The sequence below is a fragment of the Epinephelus moara genome, chromosome 6, assembly GCF_006386435.1.
Source record: "Epinephelus moara isolate mb chromosome 6, YSFRI_EMoa_1.0, whole genome shotgun sequence".
Lineage (NCBI taxonomy): Eukaryota > Metazoa > Chordata > Actinopteri > Perciformes > Serranidae > Epinephelus > Epinephelus moara.
Genome location: NC_065511.1, coordinates 31,327,677 through 31,346,150, shown reverse-complemented (window position 1 = coordinate 31,346,150; position 18,474 = coordinate 31,327,677). Strand labels below are relative to the sequence as shown.

Below are 18,474 nucleotides of genomic sequence, written 5' to 3'. Positions count from 1 at the left end.
ACTACAATACAAACTTGGAATATTAATGATAATCAGTCAGTCATTACAGCATAGACTCGAGAGCCAATTATACATTATATACAGTATAATATTCTAGGGGAATAAAAGAAAAAACCCAACAACTCAGTTTTCTGGTCAGACCAAAACATTTTATTGAAATTTTTTACAGGACAGGAAGCATCATAACAACACTCCCCGGACGACATCCTTCTTAATCCTCCTCCTCATCGTCAGCTCCTCCAGCTCCACCCTGGCCCTTCTTGGCGTTCTTTCTCTTGACGCGGCCTGGGCGTCCACCACCGTATGGTGACCTCAGGGAGAAGTCGATGTGTTTCTGGCTGTCCAGGCGGACCACAAAGGAGGGGATGTTCACCACCTGCTTGCGCACACTGCCAAGACATAACAAGGTAGGACTTTAAAAAACACTTCATTTCATATTTTGAAGAGTTAAGAGATTTAACTGGATGACAAAGTGTCAAACCATTTTTATCCAACTGGATTACTTCTTCATGTGCATAGGCTAGTGATATTAATTAACTGCAGGCTTCATTGACGAGGAATTCTTGACACCACAGAGAATCTGAATATATAGGAGTTAAATCATCAGCCTGAGTGTTTAGTACACCACAACACACACGGTGTAGAGTGAATACTACAATTGCCCGAGGTGCAATCCCCCGTACCTTACCTGACAGCCACAACACCAGTGGCACAGTCCAAGCCCTCCGTGGCAGGATTGGCTCTGGGCAATGTCTACTGACAAGGTATACGGTTTTGATACCGAATTGACCTTGTTGAAATGTTTAACTGATCTCAGCGGAGAACGTTACAAGCTGATGGTCCTCTGATGAAAGAGGAAGCATTGAGTTTCTGATGAGTCCCTCATTAAGACTTGTGACCCCCTTATCATTTGATGTTTGATCCCCAGGAGCCTTAGAGCTTACCGAATGTGCCTCTGGCGGATAAGGACACGGGCATGGTGGATGCTCTTGGCAAGTCCAAGTTTGAAGACCTGTGTCTGCAGCCTCCTCTCCAAGAAATCTTCAACCTTCAGACCCAGGATGTAATCGAGCTTCATCTTACCCTCGTCCAGTACACCAATCCTCACCAGACGCCTGAGCAAAGCGTTACCTGGAAAACCACACAGGAACCATTTATAATCCCAGGCACAGTGGATATAGCCATTTGTTTAGAGCGCTTTATTGGCCTCATTGACGAGGAATTCTTGACACCATTGAAGAGTCTGACAATTGATAGTTAAATCATCGGCCAATACACTGCTCAAACCTGTATTTGATCTTATTTTGCATACCTTCAAACAGACGCTTGGGGTCCTTCTCGTCAAGAGTGAGCAGCTCTCTGGCAGCTTTACGGATCTTGGCCAGGGTGAACTTGACCCTCCACACCTCACGCTTGTTCCTCAGACCATACTCGCCTTGAAAGAAGGAGGGACAGTAACAGTCAAGTTCAGTGCTTTCTAGTTCAAAAAGAGGGAAATAGGGTATAATTTATAACTACGCTGGCATTCATGAAATCAGAACTTACCAATGAGTTTCAACTCCTGGTCAAGACGGGACTTCTCGAAGGGACGGCGGGGGGTGACATATGTCTTGCGACAAACCCAACTCCTGGCAACGGGCATGGCGGCTTATGAGTGCCTGCAATGTCAGATATCAGACATTAGGTTAGTCAGTGTAGATAAATAGCTATTTTTACAACAGGTTGGTAATATTAAGTATTCAGGAAAAAACATTTTAGAATCATAAATTTGAGTATATACACATCCAGTCAATTGTTACAGCTATTTGGAATTAAAAAACAAATAATTTTGCACTTTGTGATGGTACAGAAATTACTGATCATTTGTTTTCTCAAAAAGGACATTGTGTACAGACTCAAACCTAGGATTAGTGTTTTTTTTTAAAAAATATTTTTGAAAGCCCTAACATTCATGAATTAAAACAACACAACTTTAGCATTATAAAAAGGAAAATGATTTACAAAAAAGCCCTTGCCCTTAACTTACCCTGTCATGTTTTATTTGCATTTATACATTTAAATATTTCAGTCTCTGGTCAGTTTTGATTAATTCTCTTTTAGGTACGCACATGACCCTAATGATCTACTGCAAAGACCTTAAGGCATTGTTGTTTGTACATGAGAAATTCATCCACACAAAATAACGCCACAATATTAACAGTAAACCGTATACTGTCTAAGTTGTGCAAACATCACTACTAGCTTGTCCAATTCCCTCTGAATGCAGAGAACTTGACTGAAATTGCAGCAAAACTATTGTTTTCAATAGTATAATGCATAACTACTGCTTCAATGTTAATCAATATATCCTTATCTTAACAAGTCTGAGGGATATGACTGTCTGTTTCGCTCCATATTATGTCGGTTTCTCTGCTGACTCATCTTACATACGTGTGCAGAAATCTTAATTTGTAATTCAACATACAATACCAGAGAAATCTAAATTCTTTATCAATCTGTACAGTCAAAGTCGCTGTGTAAACCTTAGTTGCACCGTAATGTTAACGTCATGCTTTACTGTCGTTAAGGAAAAGACATTAGGGTAAACCTTGCGGATTACAATTACTTTACAAAACTGCTACGCCAAAAAAAGTTAACTAAATGTGTCTATAACAACAATAAATTATCTATAAAAGCGTTAGAAACCAGCTATTTAGCACCGACTGATACGACTAGGCCGCAGCTGCACCGCACCACGTTGTTCAATGTGACAAGCTAGCGTTAGCTTAGCCGAATTAGCTTTTCACTTCAACGGTTTGTTACAAATTAATTGAATGGACATTCAAGAAACACATTGCCTATAAAACTGTTTGCTTTCACTGTCTATGTCTTTCTGTAAGTTTAAAGGCCCTAATGTAGTGAGTTTGTGTTGAAATGTAGCAGTGCTGCTATGGTTCGTACCTGTCTCGCTCAGGCTAGCGCAGTAAAGAGGACGTTAAAGGAAGTTCACATAGATTTATAGTGCTGACGCACGCACTACATATCCCATCATGCCCCTCAGCGCTCCAACGGAAATGTAAATGTTGATGGTGTCGCACTCTTTTGGTAAAACAGGAAAAAACATCTGAATACACGGACGGTACGAGCTGAAAACATACATATCAGTGTTCCTACATGCCCGCAGATATGTGTGTATCATAAATATGAGTCATGAAGTCACACAGCTGAAACATTATCGGACTTTCAGCTGGTTGAATATATAACTTTAGGATACACAATAAAACAAACAGCCTAATTTAGATTTAGGGGTTTCTCTCACTCTGAGCCCCTGTTATTTTACAAGTGTGTAACAAGTATAGTGGTGAGAAATCTTGCTTGACAACATGTGTAAGAGTGAGGGTGGTAAGGTGGTAAACTGCGAGAGAAGGACATGGGTGACTATTTATATAACTCTGAAATGGGACCCTGAGCATGTGTTTCTGTCTGTCAGGCTCCATGATCAACTGATGGACACACAGAAGCCCACTTGCTTTCTCTTTCACTGCTCTATATCCTGTCTTTTCTGGACAGGACTTCGGTTGTTTTGTGGACTTTCCCTGTGTTTTCCCCTTTGACTCATTTCTGAGGTTAAATAGAGTCTTAACCTTCGTCCCCCACGCCTCACCCTCTTGGATCTGTTCTCCTGTTGGGATTTTTTTCTTCTTCTTCTTTTTTCTCCAGCCTGATCGCCTGCTCTCCTGTGTGCATATCAACCCTCTCCTTTTCCCCTGCTCTCCTTCTCCTTTTCCTCCCATCTTCCACCATTCCCTGTCTTCTTGTGTGTGTTTTTTGGGCTATGCTCTCCTCACCCACTGTGATTCTCCAGCCTTATGGACTCCCTGTCTACCCACAGACAACCACATGCTACCCCAGCATAGTTCAGGTAAACTCTCCTTCATTTGCTCGTACATAAATGTGTTTCCTCACAAGCATGCATCGTAAAATATCCAGTCGGTTGAGTCTTTATAAGGTGACTCAGATTTAAGAGTTGGAAATAATAGTATGGATGTGTTTTTATATGAAAAAGTATTGGAATAAAATCCAGTTAAGTGAGTTTAGGGCTGCCTACAACAATTAGCTTCACTACCAATTAATTTGCTGATTATTTTCTTGTTGAAATGTCATAATATTATCAGAAATGCCCATCACACATTCTTGGACCACAAGTTGACATGTGACCCCAATTTCAAAACACCAAATTAATCATATTTACTGTCACAGAAGGCAAGGGAATTATCAAAATAAGCAAATGTTCACATTTAAGAAGCTGGAACAAATTAATCTTTAGCATCTTTTGTTTAAAAAATGACTTAAACAATTAATTGATCATCAAAGAGCTAAAATATTCAATTTTATTCCCTATTGATCACATAATCCTCTCATTTCTAGATGAGTTTTGTGTATTAGAAATGAATATCAGTGCAGCAAATAAACTCCTAGTGAGGAAGAAAACATTTAATTTACCAAAAGAAACCAAAGGGCCCTGATGTCTTTGTGTAAATGAGTCATGTATCTAATTTAGTTTAGTGTTGCATTGCTTAAAAGGGACTGGATAAGAGGAATGACAAATCAAGAAGCCCTGATGGGAGCTGGGCAAAGCACACTGATTGCGAAAGATCTTATTCACTTAACAGTAAGGACACATTAGGGGTTATCTTTAGTCCACTGGTCTCAGTGGTTCCAACAGGCTGTGCAAGTGTGTGTGTGTGTGTGTGTGTGTCTCCATGTGTCTCTAAGTGTCCCTGACATACCCTTAATGCCACAATGCATCTGGTATCTCTCTACCTTGTCTCTGAGCTTCACACCAGCTGTATTTTTAGCCCTCCTCTCCTGAGCAGATAATCACAGGAGGAGATTCTGTCACCTATCTTGTTTTTGGCACTTAACGCTACTTAAAATAAGTGTGAATCCCGCCTGTTGTGCATTTAAATAGTGAGTATTTAGCTGTTCTAGCACAATACTATTCATGTGAGAACATTTAGACGTGTACTTTGAGAAAACAGGTGAAGAAAGAGGTATTGTTTAAAGGTGACTGGAACCAAAAAGAGAGTTTCGAGGGCTGAGAAATTCGATACTTCTCCAAAACATCCTGAACTTTTTAGTTTACAATGGTAAATTTCCAAGCACTGAGCAGTCCTTCAGCAATTTTCTGCAGAAATGTCTGCATGATTAAAGTGCAGCATCTGTTTGAAGAATGTAGGTTTGAAATTTGGTCAAGAACTTTTGTCACATGTCACAGTCTGCCTTCTGTTTCACCTCCGACTTTACTGTTTCTCTTCATTATGAACGATCTGATAAAAGCCAAACATATCTTACATTAGAAAACCATATAGGAGAGAACAGGATGTAGAGAATGGATGGGTGGGAAAAGGGATATTTAGCTTAATTCAATAAGCTTCGTGTTTGCTAACATTTGGATCTTGGCCGGCACTAAAAGGCCACATCTGCAGTTTGGTGTCGTCTGTGTGTAAATCCTGTAGCAGCTGTCCCAGCAGGCACCTGGCTCAGAGCCGTTGACCTCTGACCACAAACTGACAGCTGAGGAGGGAAGCGAGAGAAAGAGGGAACAAATGGAAATCAAAAAAAGCCTGCAAGGAGGACAGGGGGGACACGGTGTCTGAATGTCTGCTGACACTGTGATAGTAAATCAGGCACGGTGGCTGGTCGTTACAGTCTGTGGGAATACAAAGACTGGTAGAGGTATCTAACAGATTGTCTTATCTTCATTCTGCGGTCACTTTTATGTCTGTGTGGAGGGTCCAGGCAGGCACACACTGGTTGTTTCTTGAGATAAATGAGACACAATACAGACAAGAGTTTGTGTTGACAAGTGTGGAAACGTGTTCCAGCACGATACTGTAACTAACACAACCCTGAGAGTGCATCATTACACTACAGCCTACCTTCCAAAATTAGAGAGGATGACAACAACAAACATGCCTGTAGGGTAGGCCCCTCTAAAAAAACATAGTGACGTTGAATTAATTACATTTCCAATATGTTTTGTATCACAAGCCAAAAACCTTTTAGTCCATCTTTGTTTTATTCTCACTAGCGTCATGACTCAAGAGATGGCAATGCCAGTCAGTTGGTTCATGCTAATTAGCAAATGTTAGCATGCTCACACACTTTATCAAGATGGCATGTTAGCATTGTCATTGTGAGCATCTTAGCATGCTGACATTAGCTTAAAGGGACAGTTCATCCCAACATCAAAAATACATATTTTTCCTCTCACTTGTAGTGGTATTTATCAGTCTAGGTTATTTTAGTACGAGTTGCAGAGTGCTGGAGATATCGGCCGTAGAGATGTCTGCCCTCTCTCCAATATAATGGAACTAGATGGCACTTGGCTTGTGGTGCTCAAAGTGCCAAAAAATATATATATTTTAAAAACTCAACAGCAATGTCTCTTTCCAGAAATCATGACCCAGTTACTCAAGATAATCCACAGACCTTTTTGTGAGCAGTTTTATGTGGGAACTATTTTCTTTCTACACCCTCCAACCGTATCACCGCGCAGAAGGAAGCGTGCATCTACTGCTAGCTCACCTAGCACCACTGAGCTAGCTAACGTTACAGCCCAGCTGAGGAGGACGCCATCAATGTTTACATCTTGCACTGTCATGAGTATGAGCCTCTCGTCCATGAGTAGATGCACACTTCCTGCACAATGTCCTTTCCAGAAATCACAACCCGATTACTCAGAATAATCCACAGCCCTTGTTGTCAGCAGTTTCATGTAGGAACTGTTTTCTTTCTACACCCACCAACTTTATCACTGCGCAGAAGGAGGCGTGCATCTACTCATGGACGAGAGGCTCGTGCTCATGACAGTGAGAGAAATAAACATTAATGGCGTCCTCCTCCACTGAGCTGTAACGTTAACTAGCTCAGTGGTGCTAGGTGAGCTAGCAGTAGATGCACACTTCCTTCTACTTCCAATTGGCAAGTGTAATTCAGTAAAAAGAAAATAGTTCCCACATTAAACTGCTCACAACAAGGCCTGTGAATTATGATGAGTAATTAGGTCATGATTTCTGGAAAGAGGCATTGCTGCCGCATTTTTAAAATGTATTTTTTTTGGTGCTTTGAGTGTCGAGTGCCATCTAGTACTATTATATTGGAGAGAAGGAAGACATCTCTACAATGGCAGATATCTCCAACACTCTGCAACTCACATCAAAACAATCCGGACTGATTAATACACTACAGGTAAGAGAAAAAATATGTACATTTGATTGTTTTAAACTGTCTCTTTAATGGACGGCTGTGCCTTAGTAGTGAGTCAGTACTGCCTCACAGAGCAGTTGGTGAGGTTGTGAGCTCTTAGTTCATTCTACCCTGTGGTACTTTAAATATGGTGCTGGATTGGAAAAGTTGACTTTCACAACAGAAAACACAAGACGGATCTGACTTTAATGCTGCCATCTTAAGACTTCCATGAACACAGTTTGTAAACTTGGCTCAAGTGTTTGACACACAATCAATGTTCCTTCAACCTCCAGTTCCTTCTTATTGTACTATCTGCATCTTCATATCGTATCTCTAATTTTTCACACCTCCTGAGTGCAACAGCTGATAGAGAGATATATGAGAAGTTATGAAATGACAGTGGAGAGAGATTTCAATCATATTTAATCCCTCTAAATCCTAAAGCTGGCTGACAAACGTGTGGCATTTTGCATGTAAGGCAACACGAAAGTTTAGCGGTCTGAACTTATGTAATCCTTTAATTAAGTGAAAATATTAATACTGCAAATAGAAAAAAAAGCTCAATTAAACAAATACGTTGACCTTTTGGGAAATATGTTGACAAGATGAAAAGTTAATTCCTCTCATGTCTGCCAACTGAACATGAAGCTACAGCCAGAAGCTAGTTAGCTTAGCTTAGCATAAAGGCTGGAAACGGGGAAAGTGCTGGTCTTGTTGTGTTCAAAGGTAAGAAAATCAACCAACCAGCAACTTTAAAGCTTAGCAATCAATATATTATATCTAGTTATTTTATGTTATCTTTAAAGGTAGCCTATTAAAGCTGCAGGCGAGGCCAGTTGTTTCCCTCTGTTTCCAGTCTTTATGCTAAGCTAAGCTAACCAGCTGCTGGTTGTGGCTTCATGTTTACCCCATTTGTTAGTCACTGAAATGACTGACACGATTTTAACTGACACCAGCTGTGTTTTTATGAGGGTTTTTACTGTTGTTTGTACGACCTAAAATAATCATACATTTCATTTAGTAGCCTGGGATTATCTGCGTTGTTACTGCACCAAGAGTTACGTATAATTAGGCTATTAGATATTTTAGCATGAAGTCAGAAATATTCCTGCGAAAATAATGGAGCTTTGTTCCCCAGCAGGGCAGTAGAAGGTGGAGATATACGCTGTTTTATTTTAAAAAAAAAATGTAGGTGGAAAAGTAATAAAACCATGTTGCCATCTCAAACATGGTATTCTTAGAGCCGACCTTTAGCATGACATACTGACATGCAACGGTAGCATCTTGTCTGCAGTCTGCATGTGTTCGCAAGTGTTTAAAGTGAAGGCAGTGTGGGTGGGTGAATGGGTGGGGGTGGTGAGGTAATTGACAGTTAACAGATGACCACAGCTGGTGTGGCTTGGTCCCTTTTGCTCTGGCGATCATTTGATGTGATTGGTGGATCAGTAGGACTTATGGTGCGGTAGGCGGGTGGTCAGCTGGCGTTAAAACATGCTGCAGTTGTTGGACAATGCATCAGAAATCGAGGAATGCAGTAAAGGGGTAAGACGATGCTTTTAGCTTCTAACTTGGATAATTCACTTGTGTTAAGGCTGTATGGGATGGTTGTTGTTGTTCTGTTCATGCATGCTAGAATGTACATGTTACAGCTTCAGTATTAAAATGTGGTTGTTTTTTAAGTGTGATTTGCCTGAAATTAGGCTTTACTGACTTTTGACGTGTCTCAGTCATGGTTTTAGTCTCTTAAAACTGTATTGTGTCTATTGATTGACCTGTTAGTATTTCAGTGAACTGGTTGATTATCTATAAAATGTCAGAAAATAGTGCAAAACTTTTGTGCAAAACTTTTTGGGTTCTTTTGTCCAACAATCTAAAACAAAAAAGTCGATTTTACTTTGATATAAAACAGAGAAATGCAGGAAATATTTGTCATTTTTGCTTGACAAATGACAAAATATTAATTATTTATTCAAAAAAAAAGTGTTGCTCATTCATTTTTTGTTGATTGTCTCATTGATTAACAGCTCTAGCTGTAAGCAGCCAGGGAGGACTTATTCATATATATTTTTCACCTATGTAAAAGTATTATCAATATATTCTTTAAGTGCCAAAAGTAAAAGTTCTCAATATGCCAAATGGGCCATCTCAGAACAATATGTATTATATTATAGGTTTATAACTATTAATACATTAATGTGTTTATGACTTCAGTGATGCAGGTGGTAAAGGTGGAACAAATTTTATTTACTTTGCACAATGCCAGGTCGCTTATGAATTTTACTCCTGGGAATCACTTAAGATAAATAGATACAATAAAGTATTATTCTTTGATTATATTTTTTATTTTTGTTCTGAATCTGAATCTGCTCAGTAACCAGTAACTTATCAAATAAATCTAGTGGAGTAAAAACTACCTCTGTTGAGTAGAAGTACAAAGTAGCAGTAAATGAAAATACTTAAATGCAAGTACCTTAAAAATTATACTTCAGTACAGTGGGATACTCGAGTAAATGTGCTTTCACCACTGGCCATTAGAAATCCTTTTAATCTTAATATTTGAACGCTTTAATAAGCATTTTAGACAATTAGAGGTCGGGTTTATACATGTTATTTTTGTCATTCTCACATTTATGAAAGATTTGTGTTCATCTGATTTGTTTGTTTATGCATCATAAAACTCACAACAACTAATTATAGTGAAAGCAGAAGAGCAGGAACAACATGGTGGTTAGTTTGTTTACACCAAGAATACTCAACTTGCTTTGCCAGGGGGGCAATTTTACAAAAAGACAGGAAGCCAGGACCAGTTTATAAACAATCATTAATATTTTATCAGTATATATAATAAATCAATTGCCTTTTTTAAAGGCCAAGAGGCAAATCCAGTTGCAGCAGCTCTGCACAGGTGAGGTGTTTGCAAGGTTTTTTCTAGGATTTAAGAACATTTGGTGCTTAGCTCGGACCTCGGTTCGGGGGATCCTCCCCTAGCATTTTTTTTTGTAATTTAACAAACTCTATTTTGATGCTTTTTACACAATTTGGCACCGTATTTACTTTCAAAGTACAAAAAAATTGCCACTGTAAATCAGTTTGTTTTCGTTCTGAGTCAGAAATGGTTGGGAGCCACCCTGCACCCTATCAAGGGCCACATTTGGCCCATGGGCCGTAAATGGAGTATCACTGGTTTACACCTCTGTGTGCTATCAGTGGCTGACATGTCCCTCTCTTTCTCCTCAGGGAGGCCCCAATCAGGAGGCCGGCCCTGGCAGCGGCGACCCCGCCCTGCCTCAGGTCTACGCCCCTCCTCCCTCCTACCCACCACCAGGTCAAGGTCCGCCAACATCTGCGGGCAGACTGCCACCTCTTGACTTCACTTCTGCACACCCCAGTTCAGAGTACCCCGAACATCCCCAACTCAGAGTGTATCAGGGCCCTCAGCTCGACGGGGCGGACACTCTGACGTCCAGCAACACGGTAAGAACAGACACGAAGTTCATGTCCCAATAAAATCTGATCTGCAGTAAGTCAATGTGACAAGAAGCCGTGCTGCTTCAGGTACATCCATATGTCCTATCAGGGGAACATGGCCAGATAGAGTTTCCTTCTATATTTAGAGACCCTTCCACTGTTGTGTCCATGTACGGGAACACCGCTGACAGTGAGGGGGGGCAGCTGAGTGGGGATTTGTTGATGAAAATAAATCCCCACTTTTCCGTCTCCCCTGTGTCTTATTTAGCAGGCAATAAAACAGATCACCTTCCGAGATCATAGCTGTGAAGATTTGTGATGATATTGACAGTTTACAGTTAGGAGTGTTGAGGATGTTGCCTACATAACTTACACTTTGTTGTTATGTCTTTGTGATTCATTCAATTCAGAATTCAAACTGATGTGTGAGTGATTCTGTAAAAGGATTTACTGTTTCAACACCAAAACTTTTTGCTTGAATGTTGATTTAAGAATAATATTTTTGTTTGTCATACTGCTAATAAATCTTGTCATTTCATTTTGTATGTAATTGTGTCCTTAAAATCGTATTTCAGTATATTAGGTGAAAACATCTGCCAGTGCAGTGGGAATATTTCAACCTTTCCGATAAAAAATCAATTTGTTACAAATATTTTCTGCAGTCAAATTTAATATTCATTGATTCTAGTGCAGCAACCTGCATTAGCCTTTTTTTTTAAAGGGACAGTTCACCCCAAATCAAAAATACATATTTTTGTGAGCAGTTTCATGTAGGAACTATTTTCTTTCTACGGAACTACACCCACCAACCATGTCACCGTGCAGGAGGAAGTGTGCATCTACTCATGGACGCGTCATGATTTCTGGAGAGAGACATTGCTGTTCTTCAAATGTATTTTTTTGGTGTTTTGAGCACCACAAACCGAGTGCCGTCTATTCACTCATTCATTCATTTATTTTCCGTAACCGCTTATCCTGTTGGTGGTCGCGGGGAGGCTAGGGCCTATCCCTGCTGACATTGGGCGAGAGGCAGGGTACACCCTGCACAGGTTGCCAGACTATCGCAAGGCTCTCACATAGAGAGAGAGACAACCATTCACGCTCACATTCACACACGAATCGTAGGTACAATACATAAATATCTACCAGAATCTGATTTATATACTGAGCACTGCTGATCTGGTAACACCTCTGAAACACCCACCAAACAAGAGAAAACACACCTCAAATCCTGTTGCACACTGTTTCAAAGAAACATGTTGTTCAACCTTAAAACCATAGCAGTGCGGCGCACACTTTTTTGAGATTGAACGTACCCCTGCTTAAGTATAAAGACGAGTAAAATGCTGCTCACGAAAGAAATCTATCTCCATCCTGCTGTTTCTTCTCAGTAAGAGTGATCCAACCACCTCATATTGAACCTTAACATTACACTAAGATTTAGCATGTAAGCATTATATTTGCTAATCATCAACAAAAAACTACAGACACAAATTTCTACATAATTCTATACACAAATGTGATTTTAGTTGGAAACCGGTTGAAATACTCTACTGGCAGATTTTTCCCTTTTATGAGGTTAATAGGGTTTTTAGGGCTCCTTTTATACATTAATCAGTATGGCACACACTAATGAAATCTCCTTCAGGCATGAAAACATCCACTGTGATCAGGACAGAGGTGTTTAGTCTGATCTGTGTGGCAGGCCCGCTGTGTGTCCTGCCGCAGCACATCTCTCTTCCTCCTCTCATAAATGGTGTTTTGTGGCCCCATCTATATATTTTATTACTAGAGCCCCTGACATACTCGGGTCCGTGCTGATTTTCGGGGGAAAGTTGAGACGTCGCCACGGAGGGAGGGGGTCAAAGGGGGAGGCTGGCCAGATGACCCCCCTTTCCCCTTCTGAAATATCGCTCAGGTCCAGAAACACAGTTCTGCATCGTGACATGACACCACCACCCAACTCAACCCTCTCTCCCTGTCTCCCCTCTTCACTGTGGTGTGTGTGGGTGGATGTGGTAGTCTGCAGTAGTTAGCTGTGGTAAACCAGTGTAGTGTAATCCACTGGCCTGTGTGTGTTTATGTGTGTAAAATGCTCCCCTGTGTGAATGTGTCTCTGTTTCTTTTTCTGTGTATCCCCTATTTATTAATTATGCCCCTTGACAAATGACCTTTAACCCTTGGCAGAAAAGCAGCACCGTGACCCCAGACTGACCCTTGTGGAACGTTCAGTTTTGATCTCTTTGCCTTTCACATCACCCTCTTCCTTTTAAAGCTTTTTGCGCACCTTCTTTGCCTTGTTTAGTTTAATTTAATTTTATCCTTCACTGCTGCACTGAGGCCTTCTCCACTATCTGCCTCTATTACAAAGCTAATATTCAAGTCTGCATAAAGATTTTTTCATATATCAGTACATTTCCAGAACTTTTTCTTTTGCTTTTTAATGTCTTCTTCTTTCTTGCTCTTACTGCTGAAGCTCACCGTGTTTAGTTTCTCTTCTTGCAGACCCTTTCACTCTTATTTTCTTGTTTGGACTTATTTATCTTAAAAACATATATTTAACAATTCTTTTTTTGCAATGGTTGATGATGCTGGTTGACCAACACATACACACACACACACATACATATACGTGCACACACTAGCATCGTGGTGCATTGTGGGTTAGTGAATGTTTTGGTTTTGGCACATTAGTCCTTGAAGTTTTGTGCATGGGGCGATTGTAACTAGTTAAATATTACCATAGTTTTATTTATATTTTACAGATTCTTACAAATGCTTAGATAACATGAGAATAAGTAACAGTCGTTTTTGCTTTTCGGTGGCGCCTGAACTTTATGTTAAGGTCCAGTGTGTAGGATTTAGGAGGATATATTGGTAGAAATGGAGTCTAATAAAAAAAAGTATGTTTTCTTTAGTGTATAATCACCTGAAACTAAAAATGATCGTGTTTTTGTTACTTTAGAATGAGTTGTGTATATCTACATAGGGAGCACTATGTTGCAGCGTCATGTTTCTACGTTAGCCCAGAACGGATAAACAAAACACTGGCTCTAGATAGGCCCCTTTGCATTTCGTTTTTATGTTTTCACATTTGCCATGGTAGTTAGCAGCCGATTCGCAACACTCAGCATTGAAAAAACGCAATTGTTTTAAGAGACAACAGCTTTATTCAGTGATTTTACTGGTCTGAATCACTGCGAGGTTACGATATTGTAACCATAGTTCTATTAACACAAGCGGCGCCCTCTTCTGGACTCTATGGGTAATACTCTCTTCTAATCACAAGCACGCATTTGCCCACTGAAATTTGCTCAACTGTAGACAGCCAATCAGGACGTGGCTTCTCAAATATGAGCAGAGCCCACGGTACGTAAGGCAGCACCACAACACTGTCTGTCATCATATATTCTCTTCAGCAAGCGGCGTAGGACCGACAGGGCCCCTCTGTAGAGGGCTCCATTTGTGCCAATAGAACTAAGGTTACCATAATGTAACCATCATTCTATCTGACAAAGGCAGAGCTGGACTCCATGGGTACAGTGGATGGAGTCCAATGATTAAACGCCCTGTTGTGACATAATATTGACCCTGCCACACTGATCCTGACCAGCTAAAAGCTAGTCGCCATAGTACACCCATGTCTTTATAATCTTGGCCACCATAGTGGAGAAGCAGGGGGCCCAAGCCAACCAAGGCAGTGGGCAGCCACACTGGGTGGAGCCATGGCCTAGCCTTGCAGGGGTTGAAGACAGTGAGCAATCGTTGTCGTCTCTGTAGAAGAAAGAATGTCGGATAGTGTCATGGTACTCCCTTATATACTGTGGTGTCCGCATGTATTTGGGTTGGCATGTTCTGATTGGTTTAAGCAAATTTCAGTGGGTGAATGCATGCTCATTATTGGCAGAGAGTATCACCCATAGAGTCCAGTAGAGGGTGGAGCCTGTGTGAGACAGAACCTCCTGAAGGTCTGGAGCGAACATTAGCAGGTGCTTGGCTAGTGGCCTGTTTATGATGTGCCGAACAGCGTTAGAGAAACACTGATTTGTAACATGAGACTGCTTTATTCAGTATTTTTACCGGTTTTAATTACCTCGTCCATTTGTTTTGGAGAAGAGGAGTCCTCTGCGGATAATTCGGCTCCCGGTAAAAACTTCCTAACGGTGACACTCAAAGAATCCTAACCAGGAAAAGTTAGACCACTAGATGCCACTAAATCCTACACACTGCTCCTTTAACTCTCTTTGCCACAGCTTGGGTGAGCATACGTAGTTTTAGTGTCAGATTTATAATCTTTATTGTTACTGTACAGTGCATTAGTCTTTATACCCTTCTACAGGCATGTGTTCAGAGACACCTCACTAAAATGGAGCCCTTTTCATGCCTCCTCACGTTTGCCTGAGAGGGATCACTGGTTGCTGAATGCTCTTTGACCTTTGGTTTGAATCACTTTATGAAAATGATCTTTGCCTAATGCCATGAGATGCTTACACGACTCAGAGTTCTCTTAGAAATGTTGCCGAATTTGTTCTCTGAATTGACTTTCTTTCTTTGCTTTTCTACTGATGCCCTCTCCCTGTTTTGTCTTCACACCCACTCTCATCTCATTCTTCACACCCACTCTTATCTCATTCATACTCTTTCTTTTTCCATCTTTCTGTTTCTGTTTGTTCTCTCACGTCCTCTTCCTTCTCGTCCGTTAATTTGCTATCCACATGCTTGCTTCCTCTCCTCTTCCTCCTCCTCCTCCTCCTCCTCCTCCTCCTCCTCGTGTTTTCATACTTTCTCACTGTCAGGAGGATGTGTTGGCCCCTGTGACCTCTGACCCCCAGTCTTTGAGCGTGTCCGTGTCATCAGGGGGTGGAGCAGGAAGTGGAAGTGACGAGGAGGGGTCAGGTAAGGCCCAACCGAAACGCCTCCATGTCTCCAACATCCCGTTTCGTTTCAGAGACCCAGACCTGCGCCAGATGTTTGGGGTATGAATTTCTCAATATCAGTCATAAAATTGTTGTTTATAGTGGTAAACAAAATAAAATGATCTTTATCTCTTCTATTATATTCACATGAAATACTTATTTGGACATTTTCAGCAATTTGGGAAGATCCTTGATGTAGAAATTATCTTCAATGAGAGGGGGTCTAAGGTGAGCATCACAGACATACTATCAAAGCTAAAACTGAAATTTTAACAAACAAAAACATAATATAAACAAACAATATGATCGTGTGACCTTGCAGGGCTTTGGGTTTGTCACCTTTGAGAGTGCAGCTGAGGCTGACAGAGCAAGAGAAAAGCTAAATGGGACGATTGTGGAGGGGAGAAAGATCGAGGTGCGGAAGAGTTTATACTTTTTGTGTTGGTTTCTACGTTAATATTATCCTTTGTCATCGTCTTTATCCTGTTCCATGTCCCCCCAGGTTAATAATGCTACCGCAAGAGTCGTTACCAAGAAGCCCCAGACGCCTCTTGTGAATGGCGAAATTTCAAGTAATACATTGATCTTTGCTCATTGAACTGAAGGATTCTGGGAGGCTTCTGTGAAACTTATTCTCACTTTTTTTTCTGTGAAGCTTCTGGATGGAAGATCAACCCCGTCATGGGGGCGATGTACGCACCTGAACTCTACACAGGTAAGTTCCTCTCACTAACACTGACTTATTACTGTTAGAAGAACACCAACTTGCAATTCACTTTTTCTACGATTGTCTTTTTATTTAGTTGCCAGTTTCCCGTATCCTGTAGCAACTCCCACCTTGGCCTACCGGGGCTCTGCGCTGCGTGGTCGAGGCCGAGCCGTCTACAACACGATTCGCTCTGCTGCAGCCACACCTGCTGCTGTCCCCGCCTACCCCGGGTAAGACTCTGTGTCTGAGTACAAGTGCCTGATCTAAAGGCATTTAGAGCTTCAACAAGTAATCAGTTAATCAATTATTCAAATCAATCATATTGTTGTTATTTACTTTTATCAGGGTGGTATATCAGGATGGACTGTATGGAGCAGAAGTCTATGTAAGTAGTTGCACACTTTGACACACATTAAATTAATTTTAAAGTACTGTACCTATATTCATGTTGTTTATTTTTTCTGTGCAGGGTGGCTATCCTGCAGCTTACAGAGTGGCTCAGTCAGCGTCTGCTGCCACAGCAACCTACAGTGACGGGTATAAACACCACACACAGGCCGCACATGTTTCTCACAGCAAGATTACGTATCAGCTTTTACTGCTGGAGTGACAGTTTCAGGGGATAAGAAGGCTTGTCTGTATATTGGGATTTATTTTCAAGGCTGATTCAGATTTTTTTAGACTAAATTTCTTTAATTTTAACCAATTTCAGGCACAATTTAAAGAAGAAGTCTATTATGAGGAGAAAACATACAAAAATATGATTGAACTGCTGAATTATTAAAAAAGAATAAGGTTAAATAGCAGGTAGGGTTAGGGTTTCTAAAATCCCAGCTGCTGCAGATGACATTTCCACCTGCTCTTGATGTCTTTGACCAGATACGGACGGGTCTACGCCACAGCTGCGGATCCCTACCACCACTCAGTCGGACCAACAACGACATATGGAGTTGGTACAATGGTGAGTCGAATCTAAACACCCTCCCTCTGTTGAAAGCTATCTTGTTACATCTGCGGTTAACAGCAGACTCTGGTCACACCTGGCACACTGCTTCTGTCAACAGGCCAGTTTGTACAGAGGAGGATATAACCGCTTCACCCCGTACTGAGCCGCCCACCAGGAGGCCTGAGGGGGGACGTCTCTTACGAACTCTGGGATTGGCTGATCCATGGACGCTGCAGGACAGATTGTGAGATCCTTGGAAATGTAAAAGTGGTTTTACTTCCTGCCTCCATCACAAGCGCTCCTCAAGACATTAAACAGACTGAAGTTGTAAATAGTTTAGGACCCATTTTCTGTCCATCCTACCGATGAATACCTAGCACCTGGGAGAGGATGTTGTGTAATATATAGACAGTTGCTTAAAACTTTTAAAGGAGTATTGTTTTATGAATTTAAAGATGTTGGCTAACACTACAGGAGCTGGTGAAATATACTGTGAGAATGATTTTTTTTTTTTTTTTTTTTTGAGTAATATATGGGATTTTTGAAGTTTCACGGGTCAAACTGTACAAAGACAGAAATTTGTACAATGTTTAATGACTTATTTTTGATGACAGTTATTCACTAAATCTCTGTTTGAGTGTGTGTGTGTGAGTGTGTGAGTGTGCGTGTGTGTGTGAGCACATGAGTAAGGTTACGCATCAAGATTGTTCAGTGGGGCTGTACCGAATAGTTCAAAGCTTCGGAGCGTATCATTCGACTCCAACATTTGACGGCTTTTTTTTTTTTTTTGCGTGTCTGTTCACAGCTGCAGATGAAGACTATAGGCTGCACTGATATTATTAGTGTTATACTATTTGTAGATCTAGTGGTGGCTATGTAGCAGAGGTGTGGACTCGATGTACATGACTTGGACTCGAGTCAGACTTTAGTCACAGATTTGATGACTTTAGACTCAACTGGACAAAACCAAAAAAGACTTTCAACTTGACTTGATATTAACACTAATGACTCGTAACTTCCCACTTGGATTTTTGCCTTTTGACTTGAAAGTACTTGATACCTTTCACCAAGCTCAAAGATGAAAAAATATTCATTTATTTACTTATCCTGTTGGGGGTTGCGGAGGCTGAAGCCTATCCCAGCTGACATTGGGCCAAGAGGCAGGGTACACCCTGGACAGGTCACCAGACTATCACAGGGCT

At 41.0% G+C, this 18,474-nt stretch overlaps 2 protein-coding genes across 2 annotated transcripts; one reads left to right on the top strand and one right to left on the bottom strand.

Annotated features, from left to right (window-relative positions):
• Nucleotides 1–127: 127 nt before the first annotated feature.
• Nucleotides 128–2,985, bottom strand: rps9 (ribosomal protein S9). The gene is made up of 5 exons (XM_050047869.1): nucleotides 2,941–2,985; nucleotides 1,546–1,658; nucleotides 1,313–1,435; nucleotides 945–1,131; nucleotides 128–389 (listed from the first exon to the last, which is right to left on the bottom strand). The coding sequence occupies exons 2-5, from the start codon at nucleotides 1,640–1,642 to the stop codon at nucleotides 212–214; spliced, it is 585 nt and encodes a 194-aa protein (XP_049903826.1). The 5' UTR covers nucleotides 1,643–1,658; nucleotides 2,941–2,985; the 3' UTR covers nucleotides 128–211.
• Nucleotides 2,986–3,482: 497 nt separating this feature from the next.
• rbfox1l (RNA binding fox-1 homolog 1, like) lies at nucleotides 3,483–17,806 on the top strand. Its single transcript, XM_050047861.1, has 12 exons — nucleotides 3,483–3,901; nucleotides 10,471–10,707; nucleotides 15,498–15,677; nucleotides 15,792–15,845; nucleotides 15,940–16,032; nucleotides 16,120–16,189; nucleotides 16,273–16,332; nucleotides 16,421–16,556; nucleotides 16,672–16,711; nucleotides 16,796–16,863; nucleotides 17,206–17,287; nucleotides 17,391–17,806. Exons 1-12 carry the CDS (start codon nucleotides 3,815–3,817, stop codon nucleotides 17,433–17,435), a joined length of 1,152 nt encoding a protein of 383 aa, XP_049903818.1. The 5' UTR covers nucleotides 3,483–3,814; the 3' UTR covers nucleotides 17,436–17,806.
• Nucleotides 17,807–18,474: the final 668 nt, after the last annotated feature.

Bases quoted from the DNA above. Each gene is read 5' to 3' on its own strand.
- rps9 (XM_050047869.1), bottom strand. From the start codon at position 1,642: ATGCCCGTTGCCAGGAGTTGGGTTTGTCGCAAGACATATGTCACCCCC. The intron at 1,132-1,312 runs GTATGCAAAATA...GTGGTTTTCCAG, and splicing joins CCCCAAGCGTCTGTTTGAAG to GTAACGCTTTGCTCAGGCGT. The intron at 390-944 runs GTAAGCTCTAAG...ATGTCTTGGCAG, and splicing joins ATCCGCCAGAGGCACATTCG to TGTGCGCAAGCAGGTGGTGA.
- rbfox1l (XM_050047861.1), top strand. From the start codon at position 3,815: ATGCTCTCCTCACCCACTGTGATTCTCCAGCCTTATGGACTCCCTGTC. The intron at 3,902-10,470 runs GTAAACTCTCCT...CTTTCTCCTCAG, and splicing joins GCTACCCCAGCATAGTTCAG to GGAGGCCCCAATCAGGAGGC. The intron at 16,190-16,272 runs GTAATACATTGA...TTTTCTGTGAAG, and splicing joins TGTGAATGGCGAAATTTCAA to CTTCTGGATGGAAGATCAAC.